The following is a 13,477-nucleotide window of genomic DNA, read 5'->3' as shown; positions in this document are numbered from 1 at the left end:
GCAGATGTGGCTCGGATCCAGCGTCGAGGTGGCTGCAGATCTGTAGCTGCAGCTCCAATTTGCCCCCTAGACTGGGAACTTCCGTATGCCACAGGTGCAGCCCTAAAAACAAAATGAAGCACAAATAAACAAAACAAAGAACAAACACAACAAAAATTTGTTCAAGAATAACTTGAATATAAAAGGGTTTAAAAAGGCTTCCTACATTTTTAAAGAAATAGCAATGATCCTGTTTGTTTTGGAGGAGGAGGTGGCGGGGGGACACCAGTTGAAAAGTACAGGGGAGGAATTCCCATCGTGGCTCAGTGGTTAACGAATCTGATTAGGAACCATGAGGTTTCGGGTTCGATCCCTGGCCTTGCTCAGTGGGTTGAGGATCTGGTGTTGCTGTGAGCTGTGGTGTGGGTTGCAGACACGGCTCAGATCTGGCATTGCTGTGGCTCTGGCGTAGGCTGGCGGCTACAGCTCCGATTTGACCCCTAGCCTGGGAACCTCCATTTGCCGCAGGAGCGGCCCTAGAAAAGGCAAAAATACAAAAAAAAAAAGTACAGGAGAGCGTTTGTGCTTTGCTTTGAATGCCTTTGATTATCTCTGTATAATAGAGGAAAGCAGTCCTCTATTACTTAGAGCAATATTTTTTTAAAATTCCAAAAATTGTACTCATAAAGATTCTCCTTTTGAAAATGTTAATATATATCTCTGTAGAAAATGTCCTGAAATAACATACCCTGATATGCCAGTGATCTTTTTTTGTTTTGTCTTTTTTGCCAGCCTACACCACAGCTCATGGCAACGCCAGAACCTTAACCCACTGAGCATGGCCAGGGATGGAACCTGCATCCTCATGGATAGTAGTTGGGTTTGTAACTGCTGAACAGGAACTGCCAACTGATCATTTTTAGAGACATATGTATCTAGGGGTTCTTTAAGACTTTCTTTTGCCTGCCTTCATTTTTTTCATTTTTGTAATGAACATGTACTGGTTTGGAAGTAAGAAAAAGGTGGAAGAAAGAAAAAGAGACAGAGAGAAAGAAAGAAAGAAAGAGAAAGAAAAGGAAAAGAAGGAAGGAAGGCACAGGGAAGGACGAAGGAAGGCAGGACACTATAAAAATTAAATTTTTAAACATTTAAAAAAATGTTTCCAAATTTTCTATTTTTAAGCCTCTCATTCCCGCTTGTTAGGCTGTTTTAAATTTGAGGTCAGTTTGCTCTAAGTTATCATTTATTGTTAGATATTTAGGTTATTCCAAACCTTCTTTATTAAAAGCAGTACAGAACCAGCATAATTGGCTGAAAACTACTTGGCATTTTATTATTTTTAAAATTTATTTATTTTTTGTCTTTTTGTCTTTTCTAGGGCCGCTCCTGTGGCATATAGAGGTTCCCAGGCTAGGGGTCAAATCAGAGCTGTAGCCACTGCCCTACGCCAGAGCCACAGCAACTCGGGATCCGAGCCACATCTGCAAACTACACCAACACCACAGCTCATGGCAACGCCGGATCTTTAACCCACTAGCAAGGCCAGGGATCAAACCCGCAACCTCATGGTTCCTAGTTGGATTCGTTAACCACTGCACCATGACAGGAACTCCTTTAATTGGCATTTTAAAAGAAAAAGAATAGAGACAAAAATGGAAGAATTTTGAGAAATGGGCCAAATGCTTCAAGGTGAGTGACTACCTCAGTTGGAAAACTTCCCTGTTGTGGACAAAAAGAAAACTAGCGACCAGGCATCACAATTTTTGAAAAGCATTATGTATTGACCAGATTGCTTCCACCTAGATATTTGGGCAGAATTGTGTTGGATGGATTTTTTTTTTTTTTTTGTCTTTTTAAGGTCACACCCACGGCATATGGAGGTTCCCAGGCTAGGGATGGAATTGGAGCTATACCAGCCAGCCACAGCCACGCCAGGTCCGCCCTGAGTCTGTCACCTACATTACAGCTCATGGCAACACTGGATCCTTAACCTACTGAGCAAGGCCAGGGATCGAACTTTTGTCCTCATGGATGCTAGTCAGATTTGTTTCCACTGAGCCACGATGGGAACTCCTTTTGTTTTTCTGTAGAGAAGGACAGGTAGAGATTTGAAGAGCAGCAAGCCCCATGGAGAGCCCCATGAAAAACAGAAGTTGTTAATTGCTAAGAGTTTGGGCAAATGGGAGCATCCATTTGGTGGAAATTTTGGTGAGTCTATGCAGAGAATAGCAGGCTTGATGCTGTCCTCTGAAAGCCCTGCTATTGAGGTGGGCTCTTACTTGTGTTTGGGAAAGTGAATTTCAGGAGGGGTTCCCACCATTTCAGTATTCTTTACGCTGAACATCTGTATTCCTTCTGGAGTCTGGAATTTTGGTACAGTCCAAGCAGGGACTGTGGACAAAGCCAGCTTTCAATGAAAGCCAGGTGCTGAATATCCAATGAGCTCCCCTGGTTGGCAATATTTCATAGCCATGAATAGAAGTCTATGTTGAGTCCTGAGCTGTCCTGGGGAATCACTGAACCTGAGAGTGGTCTTGGGGAGCCTTGACCCAGGAACAGAAAAAGGAAGTGACCTTTCCATAAAGACCTGTTTCTGAGCTAAGAACTAGCCCTTTTATTTCAGAGAACCAGAGGAGAATGAAGATCAACGTAAAAAATCTTTTCCTCTCTCCCCATTTGGACCCCAGTTGCGGCACATGGAAGTTCCCAGGCTGGGGGTGGAATTGGAGCTGCAGCCAAATCTGCTTCAAAGCTGCCTCCTCTTCTCTACCCCTGACTTAGTTCAGATAGACCAAGGCAAGAGCCTCCTGACTTCTCTCTCTCTTTTTTTGTCTCTTTTCAGGGGCACACCCACGGCATACAGCGGTTCCCAGGCCAGAGGTCAAATTGGAACTGTAGCTGCTGGCCTACACCATAGCCACAGCAACACAGGACCCGAGCTGCATCTTCGACCTACACCACAACTCATGGCAATGCTGGATCCTTAATCCACTGATCAAGGCCTGGGATTGAACCTATGTCCTCATGGATATTAGTCAGATTTGCTTCTGCTGCGAACTCCCCAATGTTATTATTATTATTATTATTTAGTCTTTTCTAGGGTGGCACCGGAAGCATATGGAGGTTCCCAGGCAAGGGGTCCAATCGGAGTTGTAGCCACCGGCCTACGCCAGAGCCACAGCAACACAGGATCTGAGCTGTGTCTGCAAACTACACCACAGCTCATGGCAACGCTGGATCCTTAACCCACTGAGCGAGGCCAGGGATCGAACCTGAAACCTCATGGTTCCTAGTCAGATTTGTTAACCACTGAGCCACGACAGGAACCCCCCCAATGTTATTTCTTAATTGACGTCTCTGTATGGCACTACCATTTTGGAGGTATGGATGGAGATTTAAACACCTCTCTTCCTGCTATGAGTGGCCATGGGAGCAACAGGGACAGGAACCCTCTCCTGGTGCTCGATTCATGAACACATCGCTGTGCTGTTGGGATGAAAGGAAGGAGACCTCGAGCCTTCTCAACACTCGCCTCTCTTAGAATCCTTCTCACTGCAGTTACTAAATTCGCCAAGGTGAGGAAGGATTTATAAAATCAAGGGGATTTAGCTGGAGACATCATTGATTACTTTTTCAATCAAAAATGTTTAGTGAGGCTGAGAATTTTACTGGGAACCTGGGAAACAAAGACAGTGAGATTCCACTCTGCTCTCAAGTAGCTCCTGGTCTGGATGGGGAGCCAGTGGTCTGCTGGCATTTGTTCATAATGGTTTTCCAGAGCCCACTGCTAGACCACTGGGAATGTGTATTACGACCTTGGTAGTTTGTTTTTTTATTTTATTTTATTCTAAATTTCTTTTTAAATTTGTATTTATTTATTTATTTATTTATTTTTGCTTTTTAGGGCCACATCTGTGGCATATGGAGGTTCCCAGACTAGAGGTCTAATCAGAGCTACAGCTGCCGGCCTACGCCAGAGCCACAGCAATGCCGGATCCTTAACCCACCAAGTGAGGCTAGGGATCAAACCTGCAACCTCATGGTTCCTAATCAGATTCGTTTCCTCTGAGCCATGACGGGAACAACTGTTTTTTATTTTAATTTTCATTGTTGTTGTTGTTTAGGGCATACCTGTGGCATATGGAAGTTCCCAGGCTAAGGGTCACATTGTACCTGGAGCTGCAGCTGCCGGTCTACACCATAGCTACACCAATGCCAGATCCAAGGGGCATCTGTGACTTATGCTGAAGCTTGTGGCAACACCAGATCCTTAACCCAGTGAGTAAGGCCAGGGATCAAACCTGCATCCTCCTGGATAATTGTTGGGTTCTTAGATGGGGAACTGCTTACCTTGGTAGTTTGAAACCAAGTTCCCACAGTGGCACATCTTGTTAAGAATCTGAATGCAGCATCGGGGTCATGGCAGAGGTTTGGGTTCGATCCCTGGCCCTGCACAGTGGGTTAAGGAATCTGGTGTTTTGGCCTGGATTCCATCCCTGGCCATTAAAAATAATAGTAATTAATTAATTGGATTTCCCTGTGGCTCAGTGAGTTAAGAATTCTGACTCTTCACTGCTGTGACTCTGGTTATTGCTGTGGTAGGGGTTCTATCCTTGGCCTGGGAATTTCCACTTGCCTCAGCTGCACAAAAAAAAAAAAAAAAAAAAAAAAGGAAAGAAAGAAAGGGGAAAAACAAACAAACAAACCAGGCATCACACAGTGTTTATACCATGAAAACTGGCAAGTGCAACAAATTGGCGCTCCCCCTCTTTTATTCGAGTAAACATTTACCCGCCTAGTAATGGACAAGTAACCGCACTTAACTCTGTCCACACAGTTTCCAGCAAGGAGAATTTGTTTTTTGTTTTTTGTTTTTGTCCTTTTAGGGCCTCACCCTTGGCATATGGAGGTTCCCAGGCTATGGGTCCAATCGGATCCTTAACCCATTGAGCAGGGCCAGGGATTGAACCCGAGCCCTCCTGGTTCCTAGTTGGGTCCTTTAACCACCGAGCTTCAATGGGAACTCTCAGCAAGGGGAGTTTGAATGCTAAGCCTGAGGCCATTCCCCAGAGAGGGGCTCCAGGATCCTGGTCAGGGTGGGGCAGGTGGAGTTTTGCTTCGGGCAAACTCCCCGGGCAGCCCAGGGCCTGAAGAGGGGGGCCTCTTTGCAGCTGGGGCTCAGATAGGGTAAGTTCTCTAGGCAGGCCCTGGCCCTCCCCCACCAAGGCTAGGCAGAGGGGGTCCCTCCCCTTCTGGAGCCCTCCTTGGTCTCAAGCTAACTTCTTCTAATATGGCTCCTTTGAAAGATCAGTTTGTTAAACTCAACCTTCTCATTCATCCCTTCCCCACTTTCCTCTTTGGTAAGCTTTGTTTGTCTGAGATGAACAGATACAGACCATATATAAAAAATAGATAACCAACAAAGACCTACTGTATAGCACAGCAAATTTTACTCAATATTTGGTAAAAACATCTAAGGGGAAAAAATCTAAAAAGTTTATATATATATATGTATATATACACACACAGATATATACATATATAGCTCTGAATCACTTTGCTATATATCTGAAAGTAACATTATATGGTAAATCAACTGATTCAATCAATTAATCAATCAAGGGAGGAAGGAAGAAGCCCAAGAAAACCAAAAATAAAAACAAGCAAAAAAAAAGGGAGCTCCCCTTGTGGCGCAGCAGAAATGAATCGGACTAGGAACCATGAAGCTATGGGTTTGATCCCTGGCCTTGCTCAGTGGGTTGAGGATCTGGCGTTGCCGTGAGCTGTGGTGTAGGTCGCAGATGTGGGTGGGATCCCACGTTGCTGTGGCTGTGGTGTAGGCTGGCAGCCACAGCTCTGATTCGATCCCTAGCCTGGGAACTTCCATGTGCCACGAGTGTGGCCCTAAAAAGACAAAAAGACAAAAAAAAAAAAAACAACAACAACAAAGCAAAAAGGATCAATTTATCCTACCCTCTCATCTTCTGTATATATTTTGATTTTCATTCTCTATAGAAAAATTTCTAGAGCTCTTTGGAGGAAAACTCAAGTGTTCATTGTGCCCTAAACTTTTGGATTGATTTGTTTGTTTGTTGGTTTAGGAAGAGGTGTGCTGGAGGAAGGGTGTTTATGAAAGATTTCTGTAATAAGTTATGACCCTTATTTGTCCAAACCTTCAGCACTGTTTTCACTCTTCTCAGAAAAAAAAACCTTACAGGGATGTGACCAGCAAGAAGCCATCTAAGCAACACAGGTGTCCCAGAGCCAATGGAAGCCTTTCTGGAGGTAAGAAGTTTCTGAAAAGAAACCCACCATCCCTACAAATCTAAGTGCTATGTGAGCAATAAACTGATAAAGAAAAGGCAACACTTAAAAAGAGTCAACACAATTGCTGGTTTCATTTTTTTTTTCTTTTTACTCGAAAACTTGTTTTAACCATCAAATTTTGGCAGTTACAAACCTGTACATTGTTGGTTTTTTTTTTTTTGGCTGTCCTTTTTTATTGTTTGTTTTTTGATTTCCTTTCATTTTTTTAGGAAAAAAAAAAAACACAAGACTGAATACTGCCAACAGCAATATATGCAGAAAAAATCCATTTCCGTAAGGGACAAGAGTCACTTTAAGTGTTAGCTTCCCCTTTGCATAAGATTTGGTGCATGATGTGTGTGCAAGATTAGGTGAACACACGTGTGTGGAGAAATGATACACTTCATTCTGAATCAGAAATGACATAAAAATCATGTACTCAATACCTGGACAAAACACACTCGTTTTTTAAAATGTCAATAAAAACATTTTCTTGGAAATCGAGAATGTTCAATGAAAACAGTAAAACCAAAGGAAGGTTACAGTACAGTTTGAAATGATTAAGAAACATCATTTTCAAATCTAAAATCCTGTGTGTGTGTGTGCTTGTGTGCGTGCATATGTGTGTGTGTGTGTGTCGTTACCTCAAAAGTTTGCAGACCAACAGCAATGGATGACTGAGAATTATATTCGACCCCCCAAATTAAAGCATCCTGATAGGCATCAAATACAGTATCTACAAAAGCCTGGAAAATTGAAACCATTATATACAATTTTATAAACATTTTAAACACCAAAACATACATCTTTTACAAACCAGCCTGTTTGTAACAGGTAAATTTACAAGACAGTCTCTCTGATACAGTGCTTAAAAAAGAACTGCTTCCATTTCTGAACACATTTGAACACATTTGTCACTTCCCGAAATGCAGTAGTATGGGCTCATAAAATTGTTAAATAGTAGCAATTCAGGTATTTGTTTGCCGGAAGGGTACCACAGTACATACTAATGGGTCCAAACACGCTCCAAATGACTCTACGATCCTCTAGTGCATCCTAAACACTGGAAGAGACTAATTATGGCCTTTGTGTAATATTACATATTTGTAATTATTGCTTTTCATTATTACATAAGGAAAGAAAATCTTATTCTTTTCCTATCCCTTAGCCAGCTGGCTAAATATTCACTGATGCCAAATCCACAAATGGTGACTTTAAACCCTAGAATTATACAACCAGCAGCTTAAAGACATTGTGGATTTCCACCAGAATAATGTGCAGTTAAACATTGCAGGACAAAACCCAGCAAAAACACATAACCGCCTTCTCACAGACCACACAAAACGATGACGCTGAGACATGCCTCTTCAAATCTCCATTTCTCGTGGTTTGAAGCTAAAAACATAAACACAAAAGCCTAACCACTTTAGCAATATCTCTGCACTGGGAGGGCAATGGAGTGAAGAGACGAGACAATTATCTGGCAACTCATGCAAAATGAGCATCAGATCTTCCTGAATTATTTCCCATGAAAGTGTTTTCTGCATCCTAAATGACTGATTTTTTGCTAATCTCTTCTCTCGATCCCCCTGACATTGATTATGCAGACTCAGCATTAATGGGGGCAGCGGGCGGAGTGGGGGTGAGAAACACACAGGAGTTGGCCAATAATATTTTCCTTGCTTTTTTCCAGACTGTGCTGGCGATTCCCCAGTGTGGTTCCAGGTAAGATCCAGGAATGCATCATCAATTTTCTTTCCAGGCCTTCACCCTGATGGTCTGACAGGGTAACACTCCAATCCATAGACTCGACCTTGTCCGTATTAATGTCTTCTACAGTGGCATTTCATGAACTGGTAGGATATGAGTACTTGGAGAGCTGGCAAAGAATGAAACTCAGCAGCAAAATATTTATAGAAGAAAGTAAATAAATGAAATACCCACTGTAATTCATCTCTTAAAGCCCCATAGCTTCTGCTTACTGTATGACAAACATCACTTGTCCAGCTACTTTCAACCTAATCAGAATGTGTGCAATACAGGTAAAGTGCCTACGACAGGCTATGGAAAATGGCTTCCAGAGGTAGCACATATATGTTAGAAAAAAAGGGAAAGACACTAATTGGCTTAAATATTTCCCACGTGGTTCATCACGGTGGAGGGGGTAGGAATAAATACCAGGGCTGATATGGAGGGGGAAAAAAAATGCACCTGGTAGGTAATATGATAATCAGGGTTCACTCTATTTTCTGATTTGTCTGAATTCTATTCTGTAATTATCATTCCACCCTTATTTTAGAAAACATTCATTTGGCAGAAGCAGTTTGGATAGATGTCCAAAGAAATGTGTGAATTCGATGACTGCACCCTTCCTAGGAGGCTGCCAGTAAACCTAAGACCGTGAGGCTTCCAGAGAAATACTCTCCAAGAGTTCTCTCTTCTAGCATATTCCAAGCAGGAATGGTGGGTGGTCAGAAGGTCCAGCAGAAATGGGCACATTCCATGGGGCAGGCAGTTTCGTGGGGACCAATGTTATACAGAAAGAATATTGGCCAAGTGGATGGCTTATCGATCCTGTTCGGCTACTTAACTTCCTGTGTGAGCTCTGGCAAGTCTCTTCCTCTCTCTGGGTATTTTTCCACTTTTATAAAATAAGGGAATTGGACCAGAAGACCTTAAGGAGCCTTCCAGCTCTTGAATCAGTGGTTACCCCACCTAGTTCCATCTTGGCCTGAGTGTAAACCATCTTGGAACCTACAGGGAAATCTAATTATCTGAAACTCAAAAAGATACCACGTGTTTAAAGGTAATAAATCAAGATCTAACTAACACATGCTTGTCTGGCATACATTTAGCTGTAGAGCTACCCTGCAGAAACTCAGGGGAAGTTATCCTGAAGAAAGAGGTCTTTTATATAGGTCAGAGCCAAGAGTGGGCACAATTTTCTTGGGTGATTTCACCAGCACATGAGGATCTATTTATTTCTTCATTACTGTGTCGGTCAGGCACTCTGCCTGGAGGGGACGCCGAGTAAGCAGGAGTGACTCATCGGCATTAATCTCCTTCTAATATTTCCTGGGGGCAAGACATGAAGTGTTGGTTTTATTTGGATTGTTTTTCTTGTCACTGCATTATCGAAAGTGTCACCACGATTCTATTCTAGACCATTAGTTTGTCATTTTCTCCGTGATTCTTGCAAATGGGTTTCTTACATAAGAAAAATACCAAAGACTTTATTCTCCAAAGCAGCCTTAGTGAAATTCATTTATTTCAAGACCACAGTGCGGATAATGCTTCTGTGAGTAGGTCTGACTAAGAGAGAGGAAGAGGAGAAAAACTGAAAAAAATCTGTGAAGTGTATGCATGTACTCAGGAAGCTTGGGAATGGAAAGGAAATTTTTTTTAACCACAATCTTTGGAAACACTGACTCCTACAAAGAAGTGGATTAAACACAACTGAAACAATTAAAAATATGTCTGAGTGGATGATACATAGATTGAGGACAGAACAGTTGACACACCAATGCCATATGTCATCAGAAACTGTGGACACAGAGATTTGCTCATATGCAGATAGTGCAAATATGCATTTCTTTACCACGGCCGCTGTGCACGCAGCCATGATCTGGTTGAAGCAAAAGAGGAAAGTCACTCAATTCGTCACCTTTAGGCTTCGAGTACTGGATTATTGTATTTCCAGTGGGATGATTCTCCTGTCAATTTTGGAAACTCAAGGCCAAAGCCCGCAGGTCGGATGAGAGGAGAACCCCAAGGTGTGATGGAACTTGACACATTTTTCAAATAAGTTTAGTTTGGTAAAACTATAACAAAATAGTGTTTTTCTTTTGCTAAAAAAGCACGGTTTTTGCTTCAAGTTACTATAAATGGCAGTACCAAAATAAAGTTAACTGAACCGGAATAAAATATGGCGTTCGGAGTTTCTCTAATATCATTACGATCAGAGAAACTGGAAGGTTGGCCTCGCTGGCAGGATTTCTAACAGAGTCCATATCCTAAAACCTTCATGTCACCTTTCCTCAAGAGCAGCCTTATTGAGTGCAAGCACGTATTTGTACATAGGCCCAGACACACACACACACACACACACACTATTATAATTTATACACAAGAACTAATCTACTCTCTTCCCCTTTTTAAACATGTAATTGCATTTATAATGATGATGCTGCCAATTTAAAATAACATGTACCTTTTACCTGCATTATCAAGAACTGTGATTATCTAGCAGAAAACTTTGAGTATAATATTTTCTTTTTTTCCCCTGAATTTGTGACTTCTGCTTACACCTTTCAATATCTCTCATTCTAGAGAACAATATACCAAAATATTCCTTTTTAAAAAATTTTTGGTCTTTTTATTTCCTGATTCTCAGGACAAAGGCCAATTTCTGTAGCAAGGTGAAAAGTGTAGTTACAGCCAAGAATATTTACTGGAAAACACAAAGACAGATAATCACATTCTATCAAATGTTTGCACAACCTACACCTTCTCTCCAGCCTATGAATCAGAACCCAAATACCCTCATGTACTCCTCTCCACCGATATCTTTCTCAAAGATCATAAAACCCAACTATATTATATTGGATGCTTAACACAAACAAAAATAACTGAGCATACTAAACATGTTACCCAAACCTAATTTTATAGCTGGAAGTTGGGCAGCTTATTTATTTTTTAAAGGTGATTTTAAAGGCTTCAGCCCATTTTCTTATTTGTAATAATATTCGTTCCTCTTTTCTTTTGCCTAAGAGACTAACTTTTCCAACAATCATAAGTACTATTTTCATCCCCCCCCCCCACCATTGGCTCAAAATTACAGGCAACAATGCCTCTGCTTGTTGCCAGCTATTAATACTGCATGGACCGAAGCTGTAACACTTTCCAGGGCACAATACTGCGCAAAGCCATACACGATGGACTGCATAACTTGGTGGAACTGTTTTTCCCCCTTTAAAAACTTGGTGCGTGTTCTCCGTCATGAACGCAGAGACGCACCGCCAGAGTGATCGGTCACCTCTCAGAAACAATTTCTGAGCCTTTCTTCGTCACCCAACTGGAGTCGAGCTTGCTTGAGACAGTATGAGAAGTTCCCTGCGGAGAAGACCGCCTTCCTCGCTCGCTCAAGACGGGATCCTCGGCGAAGATGCTGCGCTCAACACAGGACCCTCCGCGAAGATGCTGCGAGGGCTGCCAGTCTCCCTCCGGGTTTCCGTAACGAACAGCGCGCAGCAGCGGAGGAGCGTCCTCTACACTTGGGTCTGGTGCTGGGTCTCTACAAAGGGAATGTGAAGGCTGGCGAGGCTGAGCTCCCCGACGCTCTCATAGTCACTCATGGCTACCTCGGAGTCGTCAAAGCCGCAGCTGGCTGACACATCCGAGGACGATGTGCCTCTGGAATTGTGCAAGGCGAGAGACCCACTGTCTGCCGGGCCCGCTGCTGCCGCCTCTGTGCCCTGGTTCATGCTCATGGCAAAAGTACTGAATTCACAGGCGGCGGGCGGGCCCACCAAATCCGATTCGTTGGGGAAGGGGTGAGGAGGCAGGTACTGGCTGGGATGGAACTGGGGCCTTCTCCGGCAGTCTGGGCTCAGGGTGCTGGCCAGCGAGACGGGCTGGGAGGGCGGCAGGGCCTCGTACTGGTCCGGGAAGTCCTCTGGCAGGGGCGGGGGCAGCTGGTCCTGACTCAGGAACTCCTCTTCGTGGGGGGGTGGGTACTCGCTGTCGATGTCGTAGCCGCCCAGGTAGTAATCGCTCTCCAGCTCCCGCGTGCTGCCCTGGTGCGCAGAGCCTCCCTCCTGGTTTTCATAGTTGGGCACCTCTTCTATGTCCGACAGGCGGGCCCCTGGCATCCAGTCAGAGGTGTCCCAGTGATAGGCTGTGAGAGAAAGAGACAAGTCGCGTTGGTTAGTTTCCTCCAGAACGGAGTTCCGGGCAGGGCTCGGAAAGGAGCAGGCAAGGAACCTGACATGCAGTTCTTCAGAATTAACAGGAAGACGCTAACATCCGGGAGACCCTAGGAAGCCAGGGTCCGCTGCATGCTTTGAACAAGGGTCTCAGGGGCCAGCCATGCTCTGGCTTGGAGAGTTGAAGGTGAGGGCAGTTCTGTGCAGCGTGTCTAGTTGTTGCAGCTTCTCCCACTCAGCCATGATGGAAACAATGGCCAGGGAGGGCATGCGAGGAAACAGTTCTAGAACCCTCTCCCCTCCATTCCCTCTTCCTAGCCATAGGCTAAGTGCAGAGCCAGGCAGGCAGCATGCTTGAAGAGGGAGATGCATCAGCCGAGGTGGACCAGGAGGCAGGGAGATGTGTGCACACATGGATGAATGGCTGAGCAGGGGAGAGGCTGGGGGAGGGACGCTGGCAGGGCTTTCACCTCCAGTACCAAGCACACAGGATGCCTGGAACATGCAAAATTCAGGTCAAAGAAACTCAGAAAGGATGGAGGGAGAGGAACAGGGTAAGAACAAATTCAGCAATTCCAAACACATAAGAAACATGTGATGCCGGGGGCATGGCAGTCACCTCGGTTGTAGTTCTGTCCTTGATCCATGACAGACACTGTTTAAATACAAAGTGAGAAGTAAAACAGATATTCCGAGCCATGTGAAGAGGATACAACAGAACATTTTAGATGACTTGCAAACAGTGCTCCTATTTCTCCCCATTTTTATTTACGAAAAGATAAATCCAGTCTCTACTAGGCCTGATTAGTGTTAAATCACTAATAAAAGCTACCTGATTGAAATCAATCCCCATAATACTATAGTTTGGAATGATTTCTTAAATAGTCCCAGCTCACAGTAGGTGCTCAATCAATACATGTTGAATGTAAGAATGAATTTAGTATTACTCTGGCTTCCAACTAAATGGGTACTCTTCTCCTGGAAGGGATTTTATAAAAAGTGTACCTCACACAGTGAAAAAAATTATAAACTGAATTTTGTTTTCAAAATTGTAAAATTCACTCCAATCCAGAGACATTCAGCGTCTCACTGGAAACCACCTATTGACCGCCCCCTCTTGTTGGCAGCTAATTAAAATCACTCCAAGTTCATAAACTAAATAAGCTACAAGGATATACCTTAAAGCAGAAAGAATATAGGCAATAGTTTATAATAACTATAAGTGGAGTATAACCTTCAAAAATTGTGACTCCTATGTTGTACGCCTG

At 43.5% G+C, this 13,477-nt stretch overlaps 1 protein-coding gene across 2 annotated transcripts in view; it reads right to left on the bottom strand.

Moving 5' to 3' along the window:
• Nucleotides 1–11,015: 11,015 nt before the first annotated feature.
• Nucleotides 11,016–13,477, bottom strand: part of FAT3 (FAT atypical cadherin 3) — a 556,180-nt gene continuing 553,718 nt past the window's right edge. The window contains exons 26-27 of one of the 2 annotated variants that reach the window (XM_047753634.1): nucleotides 12,829–12,864; nucleotides 11,016–12,181 (exon numbers count right to left, since the gene is read on the bottom strand). In XM_047753634.1, the coding sequence (XP_047609590.1) occupies nucleotides 11,553–12,181; nucleotides 12,829–12,864 (665 nt within the window). In that variant the 3' untranslated portion in view covers nucleotides 11,016–11,552. The remainder of the gene's footprint in view (nucleotides 12,182–12,828; nucleotides 12,865–13,477) is intronic. The other variant, XM_047753635.1, reaches the window with a different exon arrangement.

This window comes from Phacochoerus africanus, chromosome 11 (genome assembly GCF_016906955.1).
Source record: "Phacochoerus africanus isolate WHEZ1 chromosome 11, ROS_Pafr_v1, whole genome shotgun sequence".
NCBI classification, from domain to species: Eukaryota; Metazoa; Chordata; class Mammalia; order Artiodactyla; family Suidae; genus Phacochoerus; species Phacochoerus africanus.
Note: the sequence above shows the minus strand (reverse complement) of the source record. Positions and strands in the feature narration are given on the sequence as shown.